The sequence below is a fragment of the Trichomycterus rosablanca genome, chromosome 8 (assembly GCF_030014385.1).
Source record: "Trichomycterus rosablanca isolate fTriRos1 chromosome 8, fTriRos1.hap1, whole genome shotgun sequence".
Taxonomy (NCBI): Eukaryota; Metazoa; Chordata; class Actinopteri; order Siluriformes; family Trichomycteridae; genus Trichomycterus; species Trichomycterus rosablanca.
Window position 1 is genome coordinate 25,508,672 of NC_085995.1, and position 25,480 is coordinate 25,534,151.

Consider the following 25,480-nt stretch of genomic DNA (forward strand, 5'->3'; position numbering starts at 1 on the left):
GCAGGAATGAAATTTACAGACAAGCAGTTTCCGACTAGGATTTTTTTTAATGCGAAGATATCTGATTTGTAGTAAAAACTGGGTGGGAAGGGATCTGATTTGTGATCAGTTTTTTTTTCTGTATGCTTTGTCCATACTAACCAGTAAAGTATGCTGTACTACCATGATACTTGCTTTTTGCTTAGCATCAGTTAAACCATGGCAACCAAACGTAGCTTAACACTTAAAAATGGGAAGTGTGTTTTCTGGTCAGGTTAAAAAAAGGTTTGCATGGGAATAAATGTAATCTGCTAATACTTTAGCCTAGATATTAAAATAAATCTGTTTATTTGGTATTAGATTTTATTTAGAAATTACACAACATATTCAGTGAGCTACATTTGATGTAAGAAGCCATAGAGTTCTGAGCTATGAATAAAAATGACATAATTTGGGTTTTTATTATAGCTTTTTTATGCTTCAGTTGTTTCTACCCACTGTGTCATGGAAGACTTGAATTGGCCGTCAGCTTTGAAAAGTTCAGCCTTTGATTGTCAGGATGAGATTACATCTTAAATACCTCGTGAACTGTAGTGTAAGCACCAAATTATATTTCGTATTTGACTAAACCACTAGTCAAAATTTATATAGAAAGAATTTGCAAATCCATGTGTACATTTGCAAAACTCACCCTATCCAAACTGAACTGTGAAACATTGTTCATATGTGAGACATTCTGCACAGCATAAGAACACTTTAGATCTTGTGTGTGTGTGTGTCACCTAATTTTGGCACGTCACCTGCAAGACATTAAATCACCTGCGAACAGCACTTGCCTTGAGAAGTCTTAAACATTCACAGTTGGACCACACATTCCTTTTTGAGGACTGGAAGAATTCTCTTTGGATTTATAAACAAACGCCGGAGTTTCAGTCCATAAAAAATTTGAAAAAAGGGTGGAAATTATGGCATGATGATGGAATGGAAGAAAAACATCACATCAGTCCCATTTGGGCCAAAACTGTCTCTTTGCAGTAGGTTATGTGCAGTGGTTTATAAAATATCATCCTGTTTACTCTAAGCTTGTTAGTCATAGTCTGAAACATGGTATTAATAGGATAATCTTGGATATCTGTTGAGGTCCTGTATTCTAAACATTACGTAAAATGTCTTCAATAATATGATGCAGTTATTGTCTTTAAAATAGAGATTAATGGGAGTCATGCTAACCATGATTGACCACTGGTTATTACTTGTTGTTCAGTGATTTTGATCCTGCTAATAAACTTGGTGTGCAGTAAATTATGACAAAGCTGCTAAAACTCTTAGTTTGTTCTGCCTGATGGTTTTCAGACAGGATTCGAAAAATGGAAGCTAAATTATAAATGCTGAGAGCAAATAAATATCCAGCTGAAAATGTTCGGTCTGAATACACATGCAAATAAAAAAGTGATTTATCTGTAGTGAAGTTTTACTTTGTTTTGTTTATGGTGATGTGTATGACCTCTCGAATGACAGCTGTATCCTTGTGGGTAATGTACTGGACCAGTAATCAGAAGGTTGCCGGTTGGAGCCCCACCACTGTCAGGTTGCCACGGTTGGGCCTTTGAGCAAGTCCCTTAACCTTCAATTGCTTATATTGTGTACTGTCACAACACAAGTTGCTTTAGATAGATGCGTCTGTTAAATGCTGTAAATGTTGAATGTCCAGTCGCTGAGTGAATATAATCTACCAGCCAGTTGTAGCATATATGAATAAATTACACCACTACTTTTCATTCGTGATACCACTTGTAATTATATTATGTGGTTATTGTGTGTGGCTAAACAGTCAGTTGTTGACAGTGTTTACTTAACCTTATACAGACAGAAACCACAGGCAAGCATAGACTCCAGTTATCCAAGATCTTATAGATGTGCAGCACCGACTCTCCCTGCTAAGACTGATATGTATCATTATTTAGACCCCTTATTAGCTACTGTCCCATTTTTGTTAGTGGACACTGGGAGCAAGACAGAAATACCCTGTACAGGGTGGCATTCCATCCCCCAGACTTAGCTAATCATGTGTAGGTGCCTGGCTTATGGATAGCACCTCTTAAGATTTAAACATGGACCTTACTGGTGGTGAGCTTGTGTAATAGACTGCTGCGCCACCTGAGCCATTGTTATTATTATTATTTTATTGTTTTATTGAAGGGTAAAATCAGCCTAAACGTACTGACTTAACACAGTTTTTCAGACAGATCACAGCCCCCCCACTAACCACACACAGGGAGTACATAAAACAAGATGAAAAGCCACAGCAGTAAATGTTAAACTGACCAATAAGAACAATATCCATATGGCTCCCAGCCCACCCCCCAATAATTTAAAAAGTGAGACACGTCCTCTTACAGTCGTGGTGTTAATGTAAACCATTTGTCGAGTAACTGAACGAGTTGCGGGTGCATACAGGAGGTGTGATCTGTCTGAATACAAGCCCCTTGTGTTTCTATTTTGAAAAAAAAAACAGTTTTTCTTAAATGTAAATAAATGCTATTTGTATTTGCAGTAGTAGTCGCTTGTCCTTCATGAGAACAGTGCTGCAGAGGAGACATAAGTCAGTGGGACAACAGGCCTAAACTTGCCTGCAACCATGTAGTCATAGTGGCTATACTGAAATAAGCAGTTAGTTTGGATGTTGGTTTGGGTAACCAGGTGGGGTTCTGAATATTGCAAGAATGTGGGTGATGTTATTGTGTACATTCTTAAATGCATTCAGCAGCGGTCATTCTGGATCGTTTGGAACTGCTGCAGATTACTTGCCATTATGTACACCATCTATTGATGCTATGTCTCTTGTTTAGGTTTGTTCTTCTAAATTAGGTTCAGTCTTTTAGGTTCAGTATTCTTAATAATAATAATAATAATAATAATTCAATTTATATAGCACCTTTCACATACCCGAGGACACTTTACAATGTAAATATTAAAAGAAAGAGCAAATAACATTATAAAAATGTGCACTAAAGAGGAAAGTTTTTAGTTGACCTTTGAAGGAGGAGTTGGAGAAACAGTCATGAAGCGATTGTGGAAGGGTGTTTTAGAGTTTGGGGGCTGAGGAACTAAAAGACCTGCCCCCAATCGGCACAAGTCTAAAACAGGGAACCGCTAGAAGGCCTGTGCCAAGGGATCTTAGGGCGTGGTCAGGACGATAAGGGTGAAAGACTTTGCTTTAAAAGTAAGCGGCTGTTGGAAGCCAATGCAGCTGGTGGAGGATGGGAGTGATGTGGGCAGACCATTTAGTAGATTTGAGGACTCTGGCTGCTGAGTTTTGGATGAGCTGAAGCGGGTTTACCAGCTTAGCAGGACTGGTTATTAGTTAAGGCAGAAAGTGTTTATTCTGAATTTTTTAGGTCATTCTAAACATACCTTTTGAAATTTTGGTCCTACTTTGGTTCAATCACACAACTGCTGCAGGTTTGTGCACAGGGTCAGCAACAATATTTAGATTGAAATAATGCTCAGTTGGTATGACAGGCCATATGTCATATGCCAAGACGTATGTAAGCCAAAACTATTGATATAAGACAGGACACAGCGATTAATTAATGTTGTTTTTGACAAATATTAACCCAACCATTTGCAGGTTGCATCAGAAATCGTGATTCATCAGCTGTGCAGTTATGGTGAAACTGTGCACACTGTAGCCTTAGATTCCTGTTTTTAACTGACTGGAGTTGAAGCAGATGTGGTCTTTTACTTTTGTAGTCCATCAGCCACAAGATTGTGCAATCTTAGATGCTTTTCTACTTACCACACTTGATATAACATGGTTGAGTTACTGAAGTCTTTTGTCAGCTCAGATTATTCTGCCAGTTTGTATGAGGCCTTTATTATCAACACTCACTTCTTCTTCATCTTCTTATTTGTTGTTGTTGTAATTATTATTTGGCAATACTCAATGTAAGCTAAATAGTTTGGTAAGTAAAAATCCCAGCAGTTTCTGACATACTCAGACTAGCCTAGCACCAACACCACTCACACAGTCAGAACAAACTTACATCATAATTCTGATGTTGGATGTAAACATTAACAAATGTTCTTGACTTTTGTCTAGATTCACATTTGTGTTCATGGCATTTGGCAGACACTTTTACCCAAAGCAACTTACAACTTACAAGGGTTAAGGATCTTGGTCGAGGGCCCAGCAGTGGCAACATGGTAGGGGTGGGCGATATGGCCCTAAAATAATATCCCGATATTTCAGGTTATTTTTGCGATAACGATATTTTTGGCGATATAACAAAACACTGAAAAATATTTTATTTATTTCGAGAAAACACTATTGCAAAAATTTTTTTATTTAGAATTAATATAAGTTAACACATTGTAAAAAAAAATGTAAGACGTATGTAAGAATTACACACACTTTTCTTTTTTTTGTCTTTCCAGTAAAAACAATGTAACATAATGTAGTGGCGAAGTCAGACAGTTTCCATAAGGGTGGCCAGACTGAGACCATTGCTCACACAGGGGTCGCACAGAAACTGATACCTTTTTTTTTATGTGGTCACTCACTCATTTACCTATACAGGCAGTGAGTGCCATGTAGAATTACATCACGAAGACCCGCATAATAATAATAAGCTTTTTTCTCTTTCTATTTTCCCTGACAAGTAAAAAAAACCTTAACATTATGAGAAAGAATTTTAAAGATATTCCTTTGCAATCAGCCCCGGTTCTGGACTGCTTTGCTTGGGGGGGGCAGTAAAACCTAATGAGGGGGCATGTTGATAGTCATGTTTTTGAAGCCAGAAATATATTCAAGGCTTGATTTGTGCATGAATGATGACAGCCAAGCTATTGATACTGGCTTAAAGTGATGTATGAGGTAAAGAAATAAAAATGCATGTTTTCGAACTTAAACTTAAAACCCAATGATTAAAAAATACATGTTGATTATGTAAATGGAGAAAAAAGATTATCTAATTGTATTTCATTTTAATACGCCCCCTTAATTAAATTGCCATTACTAATAGAACAACTCTATTTCTTGAAAGGCTTTAATACAAATTTAAGTCAAAGCTGACAAATGTACCTACACACAGACTGAGAATATTCAAACATGGAAATAGGAATGAGTGAGAATATTTATATTATTGGGAAATTAAAATATAAAGAAAACAAAAGAATACTAATTCTGTAAAAAAAAAAAGTGTTTACCAGTATACCTGCCTCTCGCTCACACTAACAGAACATATACTGCCGAACTGAACTGTTTGGGGCAGTCTGCCGATTTTTATATGACTCAAAGAGCCAATCAGGAATAAGCAAGGAAATATCTTCACGCTGTAAAACAAAATGCATTTTTGTGATTGGTTCAGAGATAATTTAAAAAATAGCCGTTGCTTGCATTGTGCTTGGGGGAGCAAAGACACAATTTGGGGGGGGCAATGCCCCCCTCAGCCCCCCCCCCCTAGCGCCGGCCCTGTTTGCAATACTTTATCATTTGGCTGCCAACTTGTGTGTAATGATGACACTCAATTGAACCCCAGAACATGCTAGTGTGAATGCATGGAAAAATAATTTTCTTTCAACAATATGATACAGACTGACCAACACTTAAGCCAAATCAGCATTGAAAATTGACTTTACTTTTAATATCATTCTATGATGCTGGAGCTTTTTAAAACGGAATGTTTTCTTTTAAATAGAAGTGTTATTTAACTGCTATTAAATTGTTTGGCGGATAACCGCCCAACCTGGCAACACTGAAACGCGCAGAGCCCGGTGGGCCTTTACTCGTAGCGCGCCACAATTACTACTAAGTACAGTAGTATTAGTACTAAGTAATAGTAGTACTACATCTGTGTTGGTAGTGGACATTAATGTTGAGAGTATTCCTGCACTGTTTGGTGGAGGTGCGCTGTTGAATTGTGTCCCTGTGTAAACCTGCGTGCAGAAATACTTCCGCAAAAAAGTTGCTGGCAAAGCGGTGGTTGGGATTTGGGTTGCCAAAGATTAATTTATGGTGGACTTGGAGTTTTTGGAACGAAAAATTCCGCCATACTCGTTACTGTACCCAAATGATCCACGTAACGAACGTACGCTATTTGCGTAGCTTTGTGACGTCATTACGTAAAGTACGCAGAATATCGCTTTTATTACGATATGGTACTTTTTGTATCGTTTGAAAAATTATACCGGTATTATCGTGAACGATACGATATAGCACACCCCTACAACATGGTACCTTGTGGTCTCCAGTCCAGTATCTTAACCAATAAGCTACCACTACCCTAGATCATTTAATACATTGCACTGCTGCCACATGACCTGCTGACTGGATAGTAACATTAATGAGCAGAAATACTTGCATTCCTAAAGTGGCCAGTTCAAATCCTTTCCAAGCTAAGAAAGACATTGTCCAGTTCCACACAACTCAAATAAATACTGCTCCGAACGGCAAGCTATTTTATTTGTTAAAATATTATTGTGTATTGTATTATTGTTTATCAATGACTGACTGGAACAGAATATAAACTGGGAAATGACTGTGCTTTTGAATTGAATTAAATCATTTTAATTTTCTTATGTCTCCTCCCCTAGAAAAAAAAACAAGCAAAGAACGAGACGCCTCTACAAAACATCAACAGCTGTCACGATGGAAGTGGTGAGTGGTTTCCTGTCCCTAATGTCATATCAACATATAAACATACTAAGGAGTGAAAGTTAAATGCTAAAGATTTATCATGTTTTTGACTATTAGATAGCAGTGTACGGACCCGACAAAAGAGATTTAAGGTTAAAGTACAAATTAGATAAACACACAAATTCTCAAATAGTTGGCAGTACTAAAGTCTGCATCATAAAAACTGGAAAATACGGTACATTAGCACAGCTTAACACTGGATTAACAATAATACAGGGACAATTAACAATAATATAGGGACAGTGGTAGCCTAATGGGTAGTGATTTGAGCTATCAACTGAAAGGTTGAGAGTTCGAATCCTAGCTCTGCCACTGTTTGGCCCTTGAGCAAGGACCTTAACCCTCTTTGCTCCAGGGGTACCGTACAATGGCTGACCCCAGCTCTGACCCCAGCTTTCAAACTAGCTGGGATAAGCAAAGAAAGAATTCATTGTACTGTATATGTATATATGACAAATAAAGGCATTCTATTCTATACTGGCTTGCCCTCTGTATAGAGTGTATTAACTTGGCTATTCTCTGATGTCTTCTGTAGAAACCTTTATACACACTTGCTAATACCAGAGCAACACTCTCAGTGTTTTATTGTGGAATTTTTCACAGGGCAAAGGAAAGGTCATCTTACTTCTTACAATGAGCTGCAGTACTTTGCTTTGTAAACCTGTTCAGCAACCTGTGGCATTTTTTTACATTAGGGTTCGTGACTGAACCTTACCCACAGTAATCCATATAACAGTATTTAAATGAGTTCTTTTGCATTTTAACCAGCACAACACATATTTTGAAAGTGCTGGCATCTGTGGCCCCAGTTTGTCAAATTTGAATTGCATCCTCATGTGATTGCTACTGCTGTTTAAATCAGTCTGAAAAAAAAGTTTTTGACCAACAATCAGTTTAGCACTGTTGTATATAATTTTAAGTTTATAGTGCATCTGTTGTATATGTAATTAAGTACAGTGCAAAAGTCTTAGGCCACCAATAGCTTTCTTGTTTTAGCAAATTTTAATGACCTTCCATGTTTAATTCTGCTCTGTTGATTAAGATACAAACAAAAAATGTGTACACAAAAAAATCTGTCAGTATTGTGTGACCTAAGCACATATTGAACTAATTTGAGAAGTTTTCTAAAGTAATCTTCTGATATATTATACCAGGCTTCTTTTAGCACTTCCCAGAATTCTTTTTTAGATTTTGGCTTTCTTTTATTTCTATCTCTGTCCAGGTGATCCCATACTGCCTCTAAAATATGTAGGTCTGGACTCTGTGGACTCCAGTCCATAACTGTCAATGTTTTATCAGCTGTTTTTCACTCCAAAATGTGATTTCACTTGCTTGGGATCGGTATCATGCTAAAAAATAAAACCATTTCCAATCAGGTATTTTCTAGAAGGAATAGCTTGATTAATTTAAACCTGTCTGTACTTTTCAGCATTCATTAGCCCATCAGTTAGGACGGTGTAGCCAACAGCACTGGCAGAAATGCAGCCCCAAACCAGGACAGACCCTCCATCATATTTTACTGAAGGCCGCAAGCACTTATTCTTCCATGTCTGTTCAACTCTCCTTCTTACATTGTCAGCAATTGGACCCAATAACTTTGATTCATCACTCCATAATACTCTTTTCCACTGATCTTCATTCCAATCTTTGTTTGCTGCTTTCCCTTTAGGAGTAGTCTTGCTAATGCAAGGGGGGGGGGGGTATATACTAAATATTGCCACTTTAGCCTATAGAAGCTGTTTTCTGTTTATTAGTGCAAACAAATGTATTGTATTTTTTAAATGCTTGTGTATGGTCATTATACCATTGCTAAAAGAACAAATCTAATGCTGGCCAAAGACTTTTGCTGTACTGTATAAATTACTTTTTGAGTACTTATGATAACTCCAATTTTTAAACACATTAATGTCACTGCTGGAAGGAGACTAGTACTAGTGGATCAAAAATACAAAGCATGAGGATTATCACACATTGTGCATAAAGAAAGAAAATAGCTCTAGTCTTTACTGTACACCTTCAACAAATGACTGGGTGTGTGTTCCTAATAAAGGCCAGTATGTTGAAATAAAAAATTATAGGTTTTATATTCATTTCATGACACACGACTGTTTCACTTCAAAAAAATTTATAAATATTGTCTTAATATAAATATTGCTCAACTGCTGTTTGTCCATTTGTAAAAACGGTGTCATTATTATGTCCAACTAATTTAAATAATTCAGTCAAATGATCGGTGTTGCCTCTCCCTCCTATTTGCTATGTATTACATCATTTAGGATGGATTGCAGCCATTGACTTGGTTTGTAATAAGCATCCTTAGTTAGCATGTATATTTCTCACATCCACCCTGTTTCAGTTTCTGCAGTTGACATACCGGTGTAAATGGAAGTTTTTTATAGGCTATAAAGCATATACTGCTACGGCTAACCGTGCTGTTTTATTCTTCAGCAGGACTACAGGGTCTAAACACTCAGCTGGAAAAGTATGAGCAGCAGCTGAAAGCCCTGCAAGCAGTACTGGCAGCTTCAGGATATGAAGAGCGCGAGCAGCTCCGGAAGGATCATCACTGCGGAGATCTTTGCATGCTAGTTCACAACATCGCTGAGAAGGTGAGGTGCTTTGAAAAGAGCCTAATCTCTTTTAATTAAAGTGCCTGCCTTGGCATTTAGACTCTTACAAAATTGCTACCTGCCTTTCAATGGCAAACCAGCTCTGACATGTAGTTTCAAGATGCCAGTCAGTCGACTTTGAGACCAAACCAGGTGGTATCTGTCAGTTACATATTGTGAAGCTGTCACCTATAATAAATGAGACCTGCCTTTTTTTTATTCTACTAACGTAACAGAGAATGTTGCCTATCCTCTGCGATTATTGTCGTCATTGCTTTGTTCTGCTCTGAGGCAAGAATCTAAAACCTTTGGCACATCTGTCCCTGTAGCAACCTGAGCAACTAAGCTGGACCTGTTTAATAGGTAGTTTAAGGCCTTGTAAAGCTTTTAGCAAATACACGGCAGAAAAGTCCACAGAACAAAAGACGTGTATTATGCAGTGAGATCTGAATCCTTTGAATTATGGACTTGTCTGTTACATAACCTTAAGATTTACTGTAGGGTTAATCAATCAGCAAACAAAACAAGGTTCTACACCCATACAGTATACTCCTGTTGTTGGAGGGCATGTCATGTTTGGAAGTTAAAGTCATGCTGATTGTGTATGCATTAAGAGGTACTGGTGTTTGTAGATTAAATGTGAAGATCTTACTCACTAAATCTCCATCCAAACCTTCAAGAATTCATTAATTCATTTATTGTCTGTTTTACCACCACTTTAACCTGGTCAGGGTTGCAATTAGTTCGATTTATTGGGTAAAGGATGGAAAACAACCAAGACAGGTCACTAGTTTATCACAGGACAGACAAACCCATTCACACCTAGGGCAACTTTAGTAGCTCCAGCCTGCTAAAGCCTGATTGCATGTCTTTAAACTTGTGGGAGGAAGCCGGAGCACCCAAAAGTAACCCACATGAAAACAGGAAGAACATGCAAACTCAATACAGAAAGGACCCTGGCTGCCTGGCCTGGGAGTCAAACCCAGGTTCTTCTTGCTGTGAGGCGACAGTGCTATCCACTGTGCCACAACCTTGAAGAATTGTAATCAAAAATCTGGCCAAAGAAAAGATAAATAAAGTTTTATGCAAATATCCAGATGATTACAAGGAAAAAACAGAAAACCTAAAGTGCCCTGCTGTAAAGTACAGGGGTTGGACAAAATAGCTGAAACACCTGTCATTTTAGTGTGGTAGGTTTCATGGCTAAATTGGACCAGTCTGGTGGCCAATCTTCATTAATTGCACATTGCACCAGTAAGAGCAGAGTGTGAAGGTTCAATTAGCAGGGTAAGAGCACAGTTTTGCTCAAAATATTGCAATGCACACAACATTATGGGTGACATACCAGAGTTCAAAAGAGGACAAATTGTTGGTGCACGTCTTGCTGGCGCATCTGTGACCAAGACAGCAAGTCTTTGTGATGTATCAAGAGCCACAGTATCCAGGGTAATGTCAGCATACCACCAAGAAGGACAAACCACATCCAACAGGATTAACTGTGGACGCAAGAGGAAGCTGTCTGAAAGGGATGTTCGGGTGCTAACCCGGATTGTATCCAAAAAACATAAAACCACGGCTGCCCAAATCACGGCAGAATTAAATGTGCACCTCAACTCTCCTGTTTCCACCAGAACTGTCCGTCGGGAGCTCCACAGGGTCAATATACACGGCCGGGCTGCTATAGACAAACCTTTGGTCACTCGTGCCAATGCCAAATGTCGGTTTCAATGGTGCAAGGAGCGCAAATCTTGGGCTGTGGACAATGTGAAACATGTATTGTTCTCTGATGAGTCCACCTTTACTGTTTTCCCCACATCCGGGAGAGTTACGGTGTGGAGAAGCCCCAAAGAAGCGTACCACCCAGACTGTTGCATGCCCAGAGTGAAGCATGGGGGTGGATCAGTGATGGTTTGGGCTGCCATATCATGGCATTCCCTTGGCCCAATACTTGTGCTAGATGGGCGCGTCACTGCCAAGGACTACCGAACCATTCTGGAGGACCATGTGCATCCAATGGCGGTGCCGTGTATCAGGATGACAATGCACCAATACACACAGCAAGACTGGTGAAAGATTGGTTTGATGAACATGAAAGTGAAGTTGAACATCTCCCATGGCCTGCACAGTCACCAGATCTAAATATTATTGAGCCACTTTGGGGTGTTTTGGAGAAGCGAGTCAGGAAACGTTTTCCTCCACCAGCATCACGTAGTGACCTGGCCACTATCCTGCAAGAAGAATGGCTTAAAATCCCTCTGACCACTGTGCAGGACTTGTATATGCAAGACGAATTGACGCTGTATTGGCCGCAAAAGGAGGCCCTACACCATACTAATAAATTATTGTGGTCTAAAACCAGGTGTTTCAGTTATTTTGTCCAACCCCTGTATGTAATTATTGCATTACACAGACAGTTGCAGAGTTTAGCATAGCAAGCGCATAAACCTCTTGCATATTCACAGCAATAAGCATGTTGCACCAAGCCACCACTGCAGAGCAGCTCAGCAGCTTGCAGTAGTGTTCGGTAAAATATCATGGTGTCCGTAATCTTTTGGTAACTTGTCCTTCTCCTCTGACCTCTGTGTCAACAGAGGTGCTCATTTCATATAAAATGCAAAAACACGAAGAAATACTTTAAAACAACCGAACACAATTGCGTAAACAGCCTTATGTTATATCTCTTTTACTCTCTTCGACTTAAAGTAGGTACACTAATAATATAAGGTCCGTCTGAAAACCTAGTGAGCTGCCTTGCTGCCTACCTAGGCAGTTGCCTAAATAGAGCGGATTCTAATAAGACATCTACTTTTAAGGTGGATTATTTAGAAGCACTGCTAAGACAGTGATTATGGTGATTACATCACCACAGTTTCGCTTACTAAGCTTACACAGTTAGCCTCGGGCCATTCAAACTAACGGGCTGAGGTGGCACAACCCACTAGCATGCCAGCTAATATCTCCCTTTGTGTACCAAAAACGGTTAAATTTGTCATAAATTACACTTGTGCACCTTTATACACATTAAAAATCAGTGAGCATTTATTTACATTTGAAAAGAATTGTGCGTTGCTCCGCATCCATCCACCACATTTGTAATTTTTTGTGAGAAAAGTTGTGCCGCACTGAATGCTGGGATTGCTTTCAACTCTATGACAGCATCGGATGCTCTCTCTTTATTCAGTCAGTTTAAAGCTTCAAAATAAGGCATCTTAGTAGGCAGCATTTTAAGGCATCTAAGAATTCAGACCGCCTTATTCTCGGAAGCACATGTAGGATGATGTAAAATGTGTCTATGTAGAGAGCTCACTGGGTTTTCAGACAGACCCATAGTGTGATCATTTCCTTTTGTGGTAACAGTTAATCAGGGTTTAGGGGGTTATACTGCACAGTCATTTTTGTTTACAAGTTTTGGTGAGTGGGGGCAGGGATGGGGAATGTGTCATTAATTTAAATGACTTTAGATGGGTATGAGAAACTCCAAATTCTGCAATGTGGGGAAAAACAAAACAGAAACCAAGCTTTGCTAACACCAATTTCTAGAGTAAAGGGCAACCAAGTGCATTTCTTTTGAGTAAGATTCATGTGTGTTCAAAATCCCGCAACGTTTCAGTTTAAAGGGGATGATTTCTAAACAGTGCAGTAGAGAACAATTATTATTACCTGTCTGAAACCACATGTTTCTTGAGGGTAGCAGTCAGACTCCAGCTGTAAGCCATTTGTTTTTCCAGCTTCTGGAAAAAAGTGAATTTAATAATCCCTGTGTGATAAATATTCGCCTCGAAAGAGTGTTTTTTATTATGTTGGGCTATGCATCATCATTCCAACAGGTGAAGGATGAAACTGCTGCTGAGCTCACTGCCGTTCATGAGAAGCAGATGCAAAGTGCCACAGAACAGCACCAGAAAGACACAGAAGGTTTGTTCCCAAAAAGCACACGTTTAATGTACACATATGTAGTACATTTACATTTTGACAGTCAGCATGCACTTTTATTCAAATACAGTGTATCACAAAAGTGAGTACACCCCTCACATTTCTGCAAATATTTCATTATATCTTTTCATGGGACAACACTATAGACATGAAACTTGGATATAAGTTAGAGTAGTCAGTGTGCAGCGTGAATAGCAGTGTAGATTTACTGTCTTCTGAAAATAACTCAACACACAGCCATTAATGTCTAAATAGCTGGCAACATAAGTGAGTACACCCCACAGTGAACATGTCCAAATTGTGCCCAAATGTGTCGTTGTCCCTCCCTGGTGTCATGTGTCAAGGTCCCAGGTGTAAATAGGGAGCAGGGCTGTTAAATTTGGTGTTTTGGGTACAATTCTCTCATACTGGCCACTGGATATTCAACATGGCACCTCATGGCAAAGAACTCTCTGAGGATGTGAGAAATAGAATTGTTGCTCTCCACAAAGATGGCCTGGGCTATAAGAAGATTGCTAACACCCTGAAACTGAGCTACAGCATGGTGGCCAAGGTCATACAGCGGTTTTCCAGGACAGGTTCCACTCGGAACAGGCTTCGCCAGGGTCGACCAAAGAAGTTGAGTCCACGTGTTCGGCGTCATATCCAGAGGTTGGCTTTAAAAAATAGACACATGAGTGCTGCCAGCATTGCTGCAGAGGTTGAAGACGTGGGAGGTCAGCCTGTCAGTGCTCAGACCATACACCGCACACTGCATCAACTCGGTCTGCATGGTCGTCATCCCAGAAGGAAGCTGACGCACAAGAAAGCCCGCAAACAGTTTGCTGAAGACAAGCAGTCCAAGAACATGGATTACTGGAATGCCCTGTGGTCTGACGAGACCAAGATAAACTTGTTTGGCTCAGATGGTGTCCAGCATGTGTGGCGGCGCCCTGGTGAGAAGTACCAAGACAACTGTATCTTGCCTACAGTCAAGCATGGTGGTGGTAGCATCATGGTCTTGGGCTGCATGAGTGTTGCTGGCACTGGGGAGCTGCAGTTCATTGAGGGAAACATGAATTCCAACATGTACTGTGACATTCTGAAACAGAGCATGATCCCCTCCCTTCGAAAACTGGGCCTCATGGCAGTTTTCCAACAGGATAACGACCCCAAACACAACCTCCAAGATGACAACTGCCTTGCTGAGGAAGCTGAAGGTAAAGGTGATGGACTAAACCCAACTGAGCACCTGTGGCGCATCCTCAAGTGGAAGGTGGAGGAGTTCAAGGTGTCTAACATCCACCAGCTCCGTGATGTCATCATGGAGGAGTGGAAGAGAATTCCAGTAGCAACCTGTGCAGCTCTGGTGAATTCCATGCCCAGGAGGGTTAAGGCAGTGCTGGATAATAATGGTGGTCACACAAAATATTGACACTTTGGGCACAATTTGGACATGTTCACTGTGGGGTGTACTCACTTATGTTGCCAGCCATTTAGACATTAATGGCTGTGTGTTGAGTTATTTTCAGAAGACAGTAAATCTACACTGCAATACAAGTTGTACACTGACTACTCTAAGTTATATCCAAGTTTCATGTCTATAGTGTTGTCCCATGAAAAGATATAATGAAATATTTGCAGAAATGTGAGGGGTGTACTCACTTTTGTGATACACTGTACATTTATATTTGGGACTGAATATGATGCAAGCGGTTGAGGGCTGAGAGCCTTGCTTAGGGGCTGAACATTGGCATCTTGGTGGAGGGGCTTAATCAGTAACCTTACAGTCAACAGTCCAGTTCCTTACCCATTTTGCTAACGTGTAGTACTGGGTACTTGACAAATGGAGGTGAAATGATTTTTTTAAACAAAACACTCATTTTCATAAGGATTTTATGACATTCTAATGTTTGAAGTCTAAATTGTCCTTAACTGCTAGTGTTTACCAGATATTTTTTCTTTTTCCATCATTTTATAAGCTTTTCTCACAGAGTTGCACATAAATTGTCCAGCAGTGAGACATCACATTGCAATAAAATAATAATTTTAAATATAGATAAGTTGTATTCAAATTTTAAGGGTCCTTTTTGTGCAAATTATAATTATTATTTTGTATCTGTATATTACTCATAGCTGTTTTACAATTCCACTCTTTACTTGTAACCTTTTTTTCCTCCCTTTTTTAGCACATCCAACTTTTTATCCAATTGCGTTGTGCTTCCTCTACTGGTGCTGACCCCCGCCCCTGATTGAGGAGAGCGAACTGACACTCGCCCCCTCCGACACGTGTGCAGTAGCCGACTGCATTTTTTCACCTGCACGATTCGAGTTTATATTCCATCAGCCTTGTGCACAGAGCCACACTTTGATTAGCATTATTCCTCCACTCTGTGCAGACGCCATCAATCAGCCAGCAGAGGTTGTAACTGCATCAGTTATGAGGTCCCTTTCCAGCTCCCCACCCTGTATGAACAACAGCCAAACGTTGTTCATATAGCCACCCAGCCCGATGCGATACGATGTATTTGAAATCCCAGCTCTGGTGTGCTAGCGTGTTTTACCGCTGCGCCACCTGAGCGGCCACTTGTAGCCTTTTTTAATCACTCACAAGTGGAAGTATACATGAGGATTGGATGAGCTGTACCTTCATAAGTCATTTAATTTAATTTGAAGTGATTTCACATTACATGACATGAGGTCATACCACAGGACATGTTCATTACAACACTTAATTTACTGGGATTATTATTGTAGGAGTCTTGAGCATTTTAATACCTTATAGTGGTTAAATGTATATGTACAGAATAATGCCATAAATGCCATTTATTTTATAAATGTTTATATTTCTATACTTTATTTTTATAACCCTCACACAACAGGAGATTTTTCATGTTTAAAAACAAATCATACAGTAAAACCATTACGTGAAACATTCTGTTTTGCATTACTGATACACGTTTTTTTGGAAGGAAAACACATCTTAATAAATATTTTCATTTGATTACGGTTAAAACAATAGTCATGTCACACCCACCCATATACGTTTTAGGAATAAAATAGATGTTTGTGTTTTTCCCAGAGATAAAGCGTGTCCACAGTGAAGAGAAGAAAGCCTTACAGGAAACACAAGTGGCAGCTGAACGTGCTCTGAAGGTGCTGCATAAAACACTACTAAACTGACTATCCTAACTTCTCACTTTACAAACTGTGGCATCATTTGTCATGTCACACATACCAGTATGACGTTTGAATGATCTTGTGGTCTGACCTTTGTGTGAACTCTCGACAGGAACAAATAGAGCAGCTGACGGCAGAGCTGAAGCTGTTCACCGAGCTGAAGCAGCGAGTAAAGGAGTGCACGCTGAACAGAGACCTTCAGAGAAACATACAGGTGAAGTTCAGATTAAACAAAAACTGAGCTTTATCAAACGGTTATTCAAACAAACCACACATATTCAGCAAGAGCAACCTAAAATGATTGTTTTAGCCAATCTCTGTCTGTTTAGACTCATGGCAGCCCTGGTGAATTCTGGGAGCAGGAGCAGGAGAGTCTGCTAATTGTCATAGAAATGAAGAGCGAGCGCTTACAGGAGCAAGGGAGCAAACTGCGGCAGATGGAGGACCTGGTATAAACTCCCACTCACCATTTTTAGGCAGAATGGAAACAGCTGGCCTCTTCTTTCACACTCGAGACTAGATTTAAAGTGCAAGGCCTACAACATGCTTCTTTTTGTTAGGACACTTTTTAGGACTAATGAATAATGCAGACATTCAGTCCAGCCTCTCAGCTTTCAGACTGGCATTATGTTTGCATAGTCAAACCAGATCTGCAATTTAGAAAATGCACTTTTTTTTACAACATGAGAACTTTCAAAATAGGAAATGTGTCAAATCTGGGAGGGGAAAACAACTAATTTCACAACTGTGTAAACATTCAACTGTGAATTATTCTTATCAAGGCTACAATTATTACATAATAATCAGCAACACCATGCAAACTTTTTTATTATGTTCAGAGTTAAATGGCCGCCAATCTTGTTTAAGTCATAGATAAAATAGATCAGTTGTATTCAAAGTTTAAGGGTCCCTTTATTCAAAATATAATTAATAATTAATTAATTAATTAATTAATATGTATATTATTCATGACTGTTTTTCAGTTCTATTCTTTACTTGTAGCCTTTTTCTGCAGGCATTTTTGCAACATAAAAGTACTTTTGAAATATGCAATGTGTCAAATCTGGGAGGCGAAAAAATTTAGACAACTAATGCAACAACTGAAAACATTCAATTGTGAATTATTCTTATCAAGGCTGCAATTATTACATAATCAGCAACACCATGCAAACGTCTTTATTATGTTCAGAGTTGAATGGCCGCCCATCATGTTTTTAATAAATCATAGCTAATGAAATGGAAGCAAATGTCTTTTATGCCGTCAGCGGCTGGGCGTCTACACAGACATGATTAGCTATGTCTCAGCTGAAGCCCTGCAATGAATTTGTACACTGTCTAGGGTGGGGGTCGGCAACCTTTTTTTAGTACGACTTGCCAATTAAAAAAAATAAAAAAGTAACAAAGTATTCATTGTGCCATACAATACATTACAAGGGTGGCATGGTGACTCGGTGGGTAGCACTGTCATCTCACAGCAAGAAGGTCCTGGGTTCGATTCCCAGGTGGAGTGGTCCGGTCCTTTCTGTGTGGAGTTTGCATGTTCTCCCTGTGTCTTTGTTTTTCCTCCCACAGTCCAAAGACATTCAAGTGAGGTGAATTGGAGATACAAAATTGTCCACGACTGAGTTTGACATTAGTCTTGAACTGATAAATCTTGCGTAACCAGTTATTACCTGTCCTGTCATAAATATAACCAAAATGTGTAAAACATGATGTTAAAATCCTAATAAAATAACAAATAAATTAACAATACATCACAAATCACATACTGTTAACACACTATATGGACAAAAGTATTGGGACACCCCTTCTAATTCATGAATTCATGTTTTTCAGCCACAACAATTGCTAACAGGTGTAAGAAATTAATCATATAAAGGAAGTTATGTGCTATCAACTAGGCCCTTTCCTGTTTAAGCATGATTGTGCCCCTGTGCACGAAGCAAGGTCTATACAGACATGAAAAAAGCTTGGTTAAAGAAACTCGAGTGGCCTGCACAGATCCCTGATTTTAACCTCAGCCCCACTGAACAGCTTCGGAATGAACTGGAACATCAACTGAGGCTTTCTTGACCAACATCAGTGTCCAGCCATAGAAATGCTCTTTTGGATGAATGGACACAAATTCCCACAGTCATACTTTAAAGTCTTGTGAGAAGGGTTCTCAGAAGAGTGGCTATTGTTACAGCTAAAAATATCACATAGAAATGTCTCTAGTTTAATACTAATTGTTTTTGAAATGGAATGTTCAACAAGTTCATGGTCAGGTGTCCAAATACTTTTGGCCATATTGTGTATTATCTGTCGGTGAAGGGTTAAGCAGTGTTTTCCGTTTTTAACAATACACTGAGATATCTTGTAACTTGTGAGCATGACAGAACTTTTTCCATGGCCTAAATTCTAAAAAATACTGTCTTGTACCTTGAAATTGCTGGTTTGATTGATTCCTTTGATGTTTTGTCTCTGAATGGCGTCACACACTCGAGCTCTGACAAACGACACTTTCACAGTGCTTTCTGTTGAATAAATCCATACAAATCTGTCCACTCTTGTTGCAATGAACGAATGTAGATTGTTGGCCTACTTTGGCCACAATCGCCTACTTGACTACTTAATTACTCCACCCTAATTTAACTGGTCACAGTAAGGATACAACAAATAAGGTGCAGCCCACTTTTGAAATACCTTTATTGTATCTATTCTCACAAATCAGCATGCCAGTAAATAGGCCCCACATGTTGGTTGCCGACCCCTGGTCTAGTATTCATGCCTTGTGCTCAGTGCTTCCGGTTGGAACCAAACAAACCGCAACCCTGACCAGGACAAAACGGTTAATGAAAACGAGCAATATCCTAATTAAAAAGGTGTAAACATTTATATTTAATTTAAAATGCTGATTTGATGGACACCTTTCCCCATTTCCGATATTTTAAAACCTTTAAACAGTGGGACTTTGTGCTACTGGCCATTTGTGCATCTACACAAACATGATTGGGCGGCACGGTGGGTAGCACTGCAAGAAGGTCCTGGGTTCAACACCAGGTGGGGCGGTCCGGGTCCTTTCTGTGTGGAGTTTGCATGTTCTCCTCCGGTCTGCGTGGGTTTACTCCGGGTGCTCCGGTTTCCTCCCACAGTCCAAAGATATTAAATTGTCCATGACTGTGTTCGATATAACCTTGTGTGAACTGATGAACCTTGTGTAATGAGTAACTACCGTTCCTGTCATGAATGTAACCAAAGTGTAAAACATGACGTTAAAATCCTAATAAACAAAACAAACATGATTGGCTTTGTCTCAAAGAATGCCCAAACTTCAACTTAGCCATTGGAAGGTACGCTTTTCAGTGCGCTTTCAGTGCCAGTCTCCAGCCCGGATAAAAATAGATGGGTTGCGTCAGAAAGGGCATCCAGCGTAAAAACTGTGTCAAACATACTGATCTACTGTGGCAACCCATAAATACTCGAGTAGCTGAAAAAACATAAAAGGAACGGTTTGTTGTGTGCGCTCTTTTTCTCTAAAGACCTTTTTTGTCATGTGCCAGCCATGCATTAAGGCTAATGCACCTGTACGAAGTGTACTTGCAAAATGTACTCGCTGATTTCAATTGAAATTTGATATAAAGGTTCACATGGCTGATGATCATTTGTTTATTTACCCACCTTGTTTGTTTGGATTAAAATTTCATTTAAATTGGCTCCACCCTGAATGTTATTTAAACAGTGGAGTAAATATTAAATATTTTCTCTTCTGAATAAGCTCTCAGTCCAACTATTAACATATTAGTAAGCAGTATGTAAACATAGCTGTTATACTGCTTTACAGGATAAGATGTGTTCCTAAAAACTGATGGGGAATGTAGTCCACATGGGTGTATATTTTCTTCCAGTAAGCCACAACCCATCATTGCTTGTAAATTCTTTAGTGGGCCCTCTTTTATTACCCAATCACGATTCACTCACCTGTTACCAATTCCCTTGCTTACTGTGGAATGCTGTAACTTCAATAGTCTAAACTTTTCACTCTTAATTTCCCTTTGTCCTAACTTTTTTTTTTTTTGGAGTGTGTTGCAGCCGTCAAATTCTAAATTTTGTCATATTGACAAAATACAATGAAGCGATCAGTGAAAACAATGGAAATATATATTTTTTTAGTCAGTTATATTTAGATTCAGGGGAGTTAACAAATCACAGATTCTTCTTTTAATTGCGTTTTACAAAACGTTCCAGCTTTTTTTTCCCGGGAAATAGGGTTTGTAGGTTCAAAGTCGAAAGACATTTTGACAAGATGGTTAAACCTGATATTAAAAAGAAACAGTGACCGTCTATCTTATTACAGTATGTTACTTCCTATACGTTTCATGTTTCTTCATGCCATGATTTATTTATTTTTTGAACAAGTTCTTCCTTGATACAGACATAACAAACATGGTCTGAATCTATTTTACTTGTTTTTTCAAAATATTACAATGCTGTTAAAGTATTTCTCTGTAATTTTTCACTGTCACATCAAATGTAACTGTTCACCTTCGACTGCTGAATTACATCAGGTGTCGTAAGGCAGAGGAATCAAAAACCAAAATCCAAACTGTATTTTAAAATGATCAGCATATCAGTGTTCATTTGTACTTAAAAGACATTCATTGTCTAGTGTTTATTTTTTTAGGGGTTTTATATGTAATGATAAGCTTATTCTAGTCACAACATTTCGTAAACCTCTACATTTGATTTCCTAGTTTTTTCAGTTTGTTTAACAAATTTTTAGTGATTGCATCAATGTTCTTTACTTTATGTTAGGTTGAAAAGAATCTGGCTCTAGAGGACCAGGCCCGGCAGGTTCTATGCCAGAACGAGGATCTCCGAGCTCGGATGGACAACTACCAAACACTAATTAAGTATGCACTCTTTATTTCCTAAAATCAGCTATTTCATGTTTAAGAAAGTGGGAGCCCAGGTGACACATCGGGATATTTCGCTAGCACACCAGTGCTGGAATTCTATACTCCCCAAGTTTAAATCTTAGCTCTGCTACCGGTCGGCTGGGCCAGCAGTAGGCAAAATTGGCCAGCAAGTCTGCTAGGTGGGAAAAGACCGGACTAAATAAGGGGTGGGGTCTGAAGTATGGGTGAATAAGAAGGGCTTGGTAGATTGTGCACATGTCAGAGGGAGCATGTGTCAGGCAAATATACCCCAGCAGTGGAAGGCTACTTGGCTACAGTTGAATGTGGAAAAACTGGCCCTGTTGTAACTTCTGATGATATGCATCACTGACCACTGGTTTGACTTCATAAGACTGTAAAACATACCTATACATATGATATGTTTGTGGACTGTGTGGCGAACTGTGTTGACAATGGTTTTCTAAGCCCATGTGAATATATTTATAGCAGTAATATATTTATTGCACAACAATTTCTCAAGCAATGTCATCTGAGGGCTTAAGGATAATGCACATTCTCCAGTGGTTCCTAGCCTTGCCCTACAATTAAGAATTCTCCATATTCCCTTAATGATTCCACAATATAATTAATGACAGATGATAAAAAAAAACACAAATTATTTGCACTCTTGCATTGAGAGTTGTTTACTTTTAATTAACGGACAGTTCTCTCACAAAGCAAAGACTGCTTTTGCTGGATCATTCTTATATGCCCAATCATTTTACCCTTTTACCTGCTTGTTGTAAATGGTGTATCTTAAATATACTACAACTTTCTTACTCTATTTTGCCAGTCAACACTTTTTCGAGTGTGTTGAAGGCATCAAATTTAAAAAGTCTTTGAATTTTCAATATATAATCAAGTTGGTGAGCCAACACTACAGCCTGCTCCAATTTTAATGTCTTACCTTAATTCCAGCTCTCGTTATATATATTACTGTAAGCTACAGAAATCCAGAAAAGTGATTTTCTTTCATTTTTCTTGTGATTCCAATGTAACAAAATCTGTTTTCCTGAGATCACATCTTTTCTGGTGATAAAATGCATGTGCTGTCTGTTCTGTACATCCACACATTTACTGACGCGAGGAAAGAACTGTTTATCAATGCTTGACAATTTTCAAATTAGTGTTCGTCACCTAATAAGATTCACAAGCTTTGGTGGAGCGTACGCAACATTTTCACGAGAACACAGAAAAAATAAGTTGTCATCTAAAAAAAACAGCTTTTGTTATCTTCAGATCACAAAAATAAAAAAATAACACATAGACTATAGCGCCACTCTGCGGTCGCTATAATGTAATGCATCCAGCCCCGGTTCTGGACTGCTTTGCTTGGGGGGGCAAAGACACAATTTGGGGGGGCAATGCCCCCCTCAGCCCCCCCTAGCCCCGGTTCTGGACTGCTTTGCTTGGGGGGGCAAAGACACAATTTGGGGGGGCAATGCCCCCCTCAGCCCCCCCCCTAGCGCCGGCCCTGAATGCATCTCTGTCCGTAGGCATCGAGTTCAACAGGGTGGCTTTGTAAGGATTTGAAAAGGCTTTTTGTTGTTTTATTAACTTCCATAAACAAACAAACTATACATTATTAATTATTTTTAATTAATTATTTTTAGTAGTTAATTATTAGGAATAAGTGCCCTGGAGCTGAGCAGTAATTTATCAAGTTAAGAACATAATTGTCTGCATTTATAATGGCTGCACTCAACTAGCTGAGAGTTTTGAGTATTTTGTTTATCATTTAAGCCATTTGAAACAAAATGGTTTGTTATATCAAATGTGCTGTGCACATTTGCAGTCTGCAGGAGAAAAATCTATTAAATAACATAACTGTTTATGTTTATAACCATTGGTTGCAAGTTAAGAACCATTACTATAACATATAACTATGTCAAGTATTACAGGTTATCTGTAACTCTGTTTTGGTAATTTGGCTGTAAATATCACAGTGACAAATCTAAACGTTTTTAAAGTGCTGTTGTTTCAGAGCTTCAACATGTTGTGAAAATGGGTGAGTGTCTTAAGCAGAGCACATTGCATAGTAGAAGCTGTGGGATTATTTATTTATTATTCATTTTTAATCCAATGTTGCTATGGTACAGTTAAAGGTGTGTGATATTACACACGGGTACAAATGCAATCAAAATGTTGCCACATCAGTTTATATTGTCAATCAAAAGTAGTTAATGCACAAATACAGAAATAAAAAAGTTTAAGTTGAGATGTAATTAAATCGGCAGTTCTTTTTTTTTTTTTTATATTGATCTAGTTTTAGTGTTTTTAAAACAATTTCTACATGACACGATAATGGTAATTGTCAAAAATAATTTATATGCGTTCAGTAAGTTATAAAATTCTACAGATTTTGTTCTGTGTAGATAAACTGGTATTAAACATTAATACAACCTTAATACTTGTCGACGACTACAAACATAATTCAATTCAAATTGTTGTTTTTTTTCTCAAGTCAACTGTCCAAGGAGCAAAATGAACTGCATGAGGCGCTGGAGAAGCAGTCATTACAGAACCAAAAACTCATTCAAGAGAAAGAAGAGCTGCTTTTTAAACTCATCCACCGACGAGATTCCTGTTCATCCTTTCATATACAAGCCGGGGTTCCTGCAGAAGTTTCTTCTAGCTGACCTCACACACTGGACTCCGGTCACCAAAGCTTTACATGGACATATTTAAATAACCTGTGCCTCTCAGTTTAACCCTGCTGCTGGTTTTCTTTTAATGAATCAGTTCTTTTTTTTGTACCAGGTTTATTGGGACTTGAATTTAGTTTGTTGCTGAGTCTGCTTTTAAAGATCAGTGTGTGGCTTTGAAAAATACGATTTTGTATTTTAATTTGGATTTTATTTTTATTTTTAATTGTAGTTCTACTGATTAGTTCTATTTTGGAATAGCAGTGGATCCAACATAGCATTTATACTGGAGAGATTTATTTAGCTGTTAATAAATTCCAGTTTAAGGTTTTCCTTCTACACCTGATCCAGCAGATGAAGGGCTTGCTTAATGAATAGCTGAATCAGATATGATGAAATAATAGAAACCATTAAACTGACCAGTGTGGTACTGTGCCCTCAAGTTTAGAACCCTTGATTTTTATATGTTACTGTACTGGAAGTTTTATTTCTAATAGTGTGTGGTTGTAAATAGCATAATGTACAGACTATTCAAAACTGACTTACCAAATGATGCCTTCTTTTCTCTTCGAAGACAATCTTCTTTTTTTCTCCTTATTGCATTAAAAGCACTTGTAAGTGTTGTCTATAGCAAAAGGATTTCTTTTCCTTTTCAGATGCACTGGCACTTTTACAGCAGTATTGTCATTTGTATATATTTGTATAAGGAAAACTTTGGGCTTTTGTAAAATATTGGCACATGCATGAGCAATGTTTGCATGCTTAAACCTTTAACGTTCACAAGTGGCACTTCTGAGCATGTGTTTTTTTTTTTTGTTTTTTTTTTTTGTTTTTTTTTTTATGAAATATGACTTGTGTTTTTTGGAATTTTGGCAAATATGGGAATACCAGCTGGGAGATGACTCCTGCTTAGCATTTTGTTTTTGAACAAATTAATGTTTTTTTCTTTTTCTTTTTGTGATCCATTTAACTGCTTTGTTATGTTTGTCCATGTAGTATGTTGTTTTTTTTATTACTTAAAAGGACAAGCCCCAATAAACGCTGTGTCCATAGGATGTGAAATATGTGTTTTGGACGGTCATTGCAAAGTGGAGCTGTAATCAATTTATCTGACACCAAATAGGCTTGCAGAAGCTTGAGCTAACCTGCCTGAGGTTAATTCGCCTAATCTTTCATTGAAATCTGAGTTGACATGTGTTTTTATGAAAATTACAACCTGACAACTTTTTAAAAGTACACTTATGTACACTTTACACTATATGGCCAAAAGTATGTGGACACCCATCCTAATTATTTTGTTTAGGTTTTCAGCCACATATATAATGACATGATTATATGATTCCAACTCTGTGGCATCCTGTGCACAAAACAAGGTCCATAATGCATTGATGAATTACACCGATCAGCCATAACATTAAAACCACCTCCTCGTTTCTACACACATTGTCCATTTTATCAGCTCCACTTACCATATAGAAGCACTTTGTAGTTCTACAATTACTGACTGTAGTTCATCTGTTT

General features: G+C 38.6%; 1 protein-coding gene across 2 annotated transcripts in view; it reads left to right on the plus strand.

Moving 5' to 3' along the window:
• The window catches only part of ccdc69 (coiled-coil domain containing 69), a 34,419-nt gene extending 9,357 nt beyond the window's left edge, over positions 1 to 25,062 (plus strand). Inside the window, exons 2-9 of one of the 2 annotated variants that reach the window (XM_062999965.1) lie at positions 6,574 to 6,637; positions 9,125 to 9,285; positions 13,113 to 13,200; positions 16,280 to 16,353; positions 16,490 to 16,591; positions 16,707 to 16,826; positions 21,172 to 21,269; positions 23,779 to 25,062. In XM_062999965.1, coding sequence (XP_062856035.1) covers positions 6,574 to 6,637; positions 9,125 to 9,285; positions 13,113 to 13,200; positions 16,280 to 16,353; positions 16,490 to 16,591; positions 16,707 to 16,826; positions 21,172 to 21,269; positions 23,779 to 23,953 — 882 coding nt within the window. In that variant the 3' untranslated portion in view covers positions 23,954 to 25,062. The remainder of the gene's footprint in view (positions 1 to 6,573; positions 6,638 to 9,124; positions 9,286 to 13,112; positions 13,201 to 16,279; positions 16,354 to 16,489; positions 16,592 to 16,706; positions 16,827 to 21,171; positions 21,270 to 23,778) is intronic. The other variant, XM_062999966.1, reaches the window with a different exon arrangement.
• Positions 25,063 to 25,480: the final 418 nt, after the last annotated feature.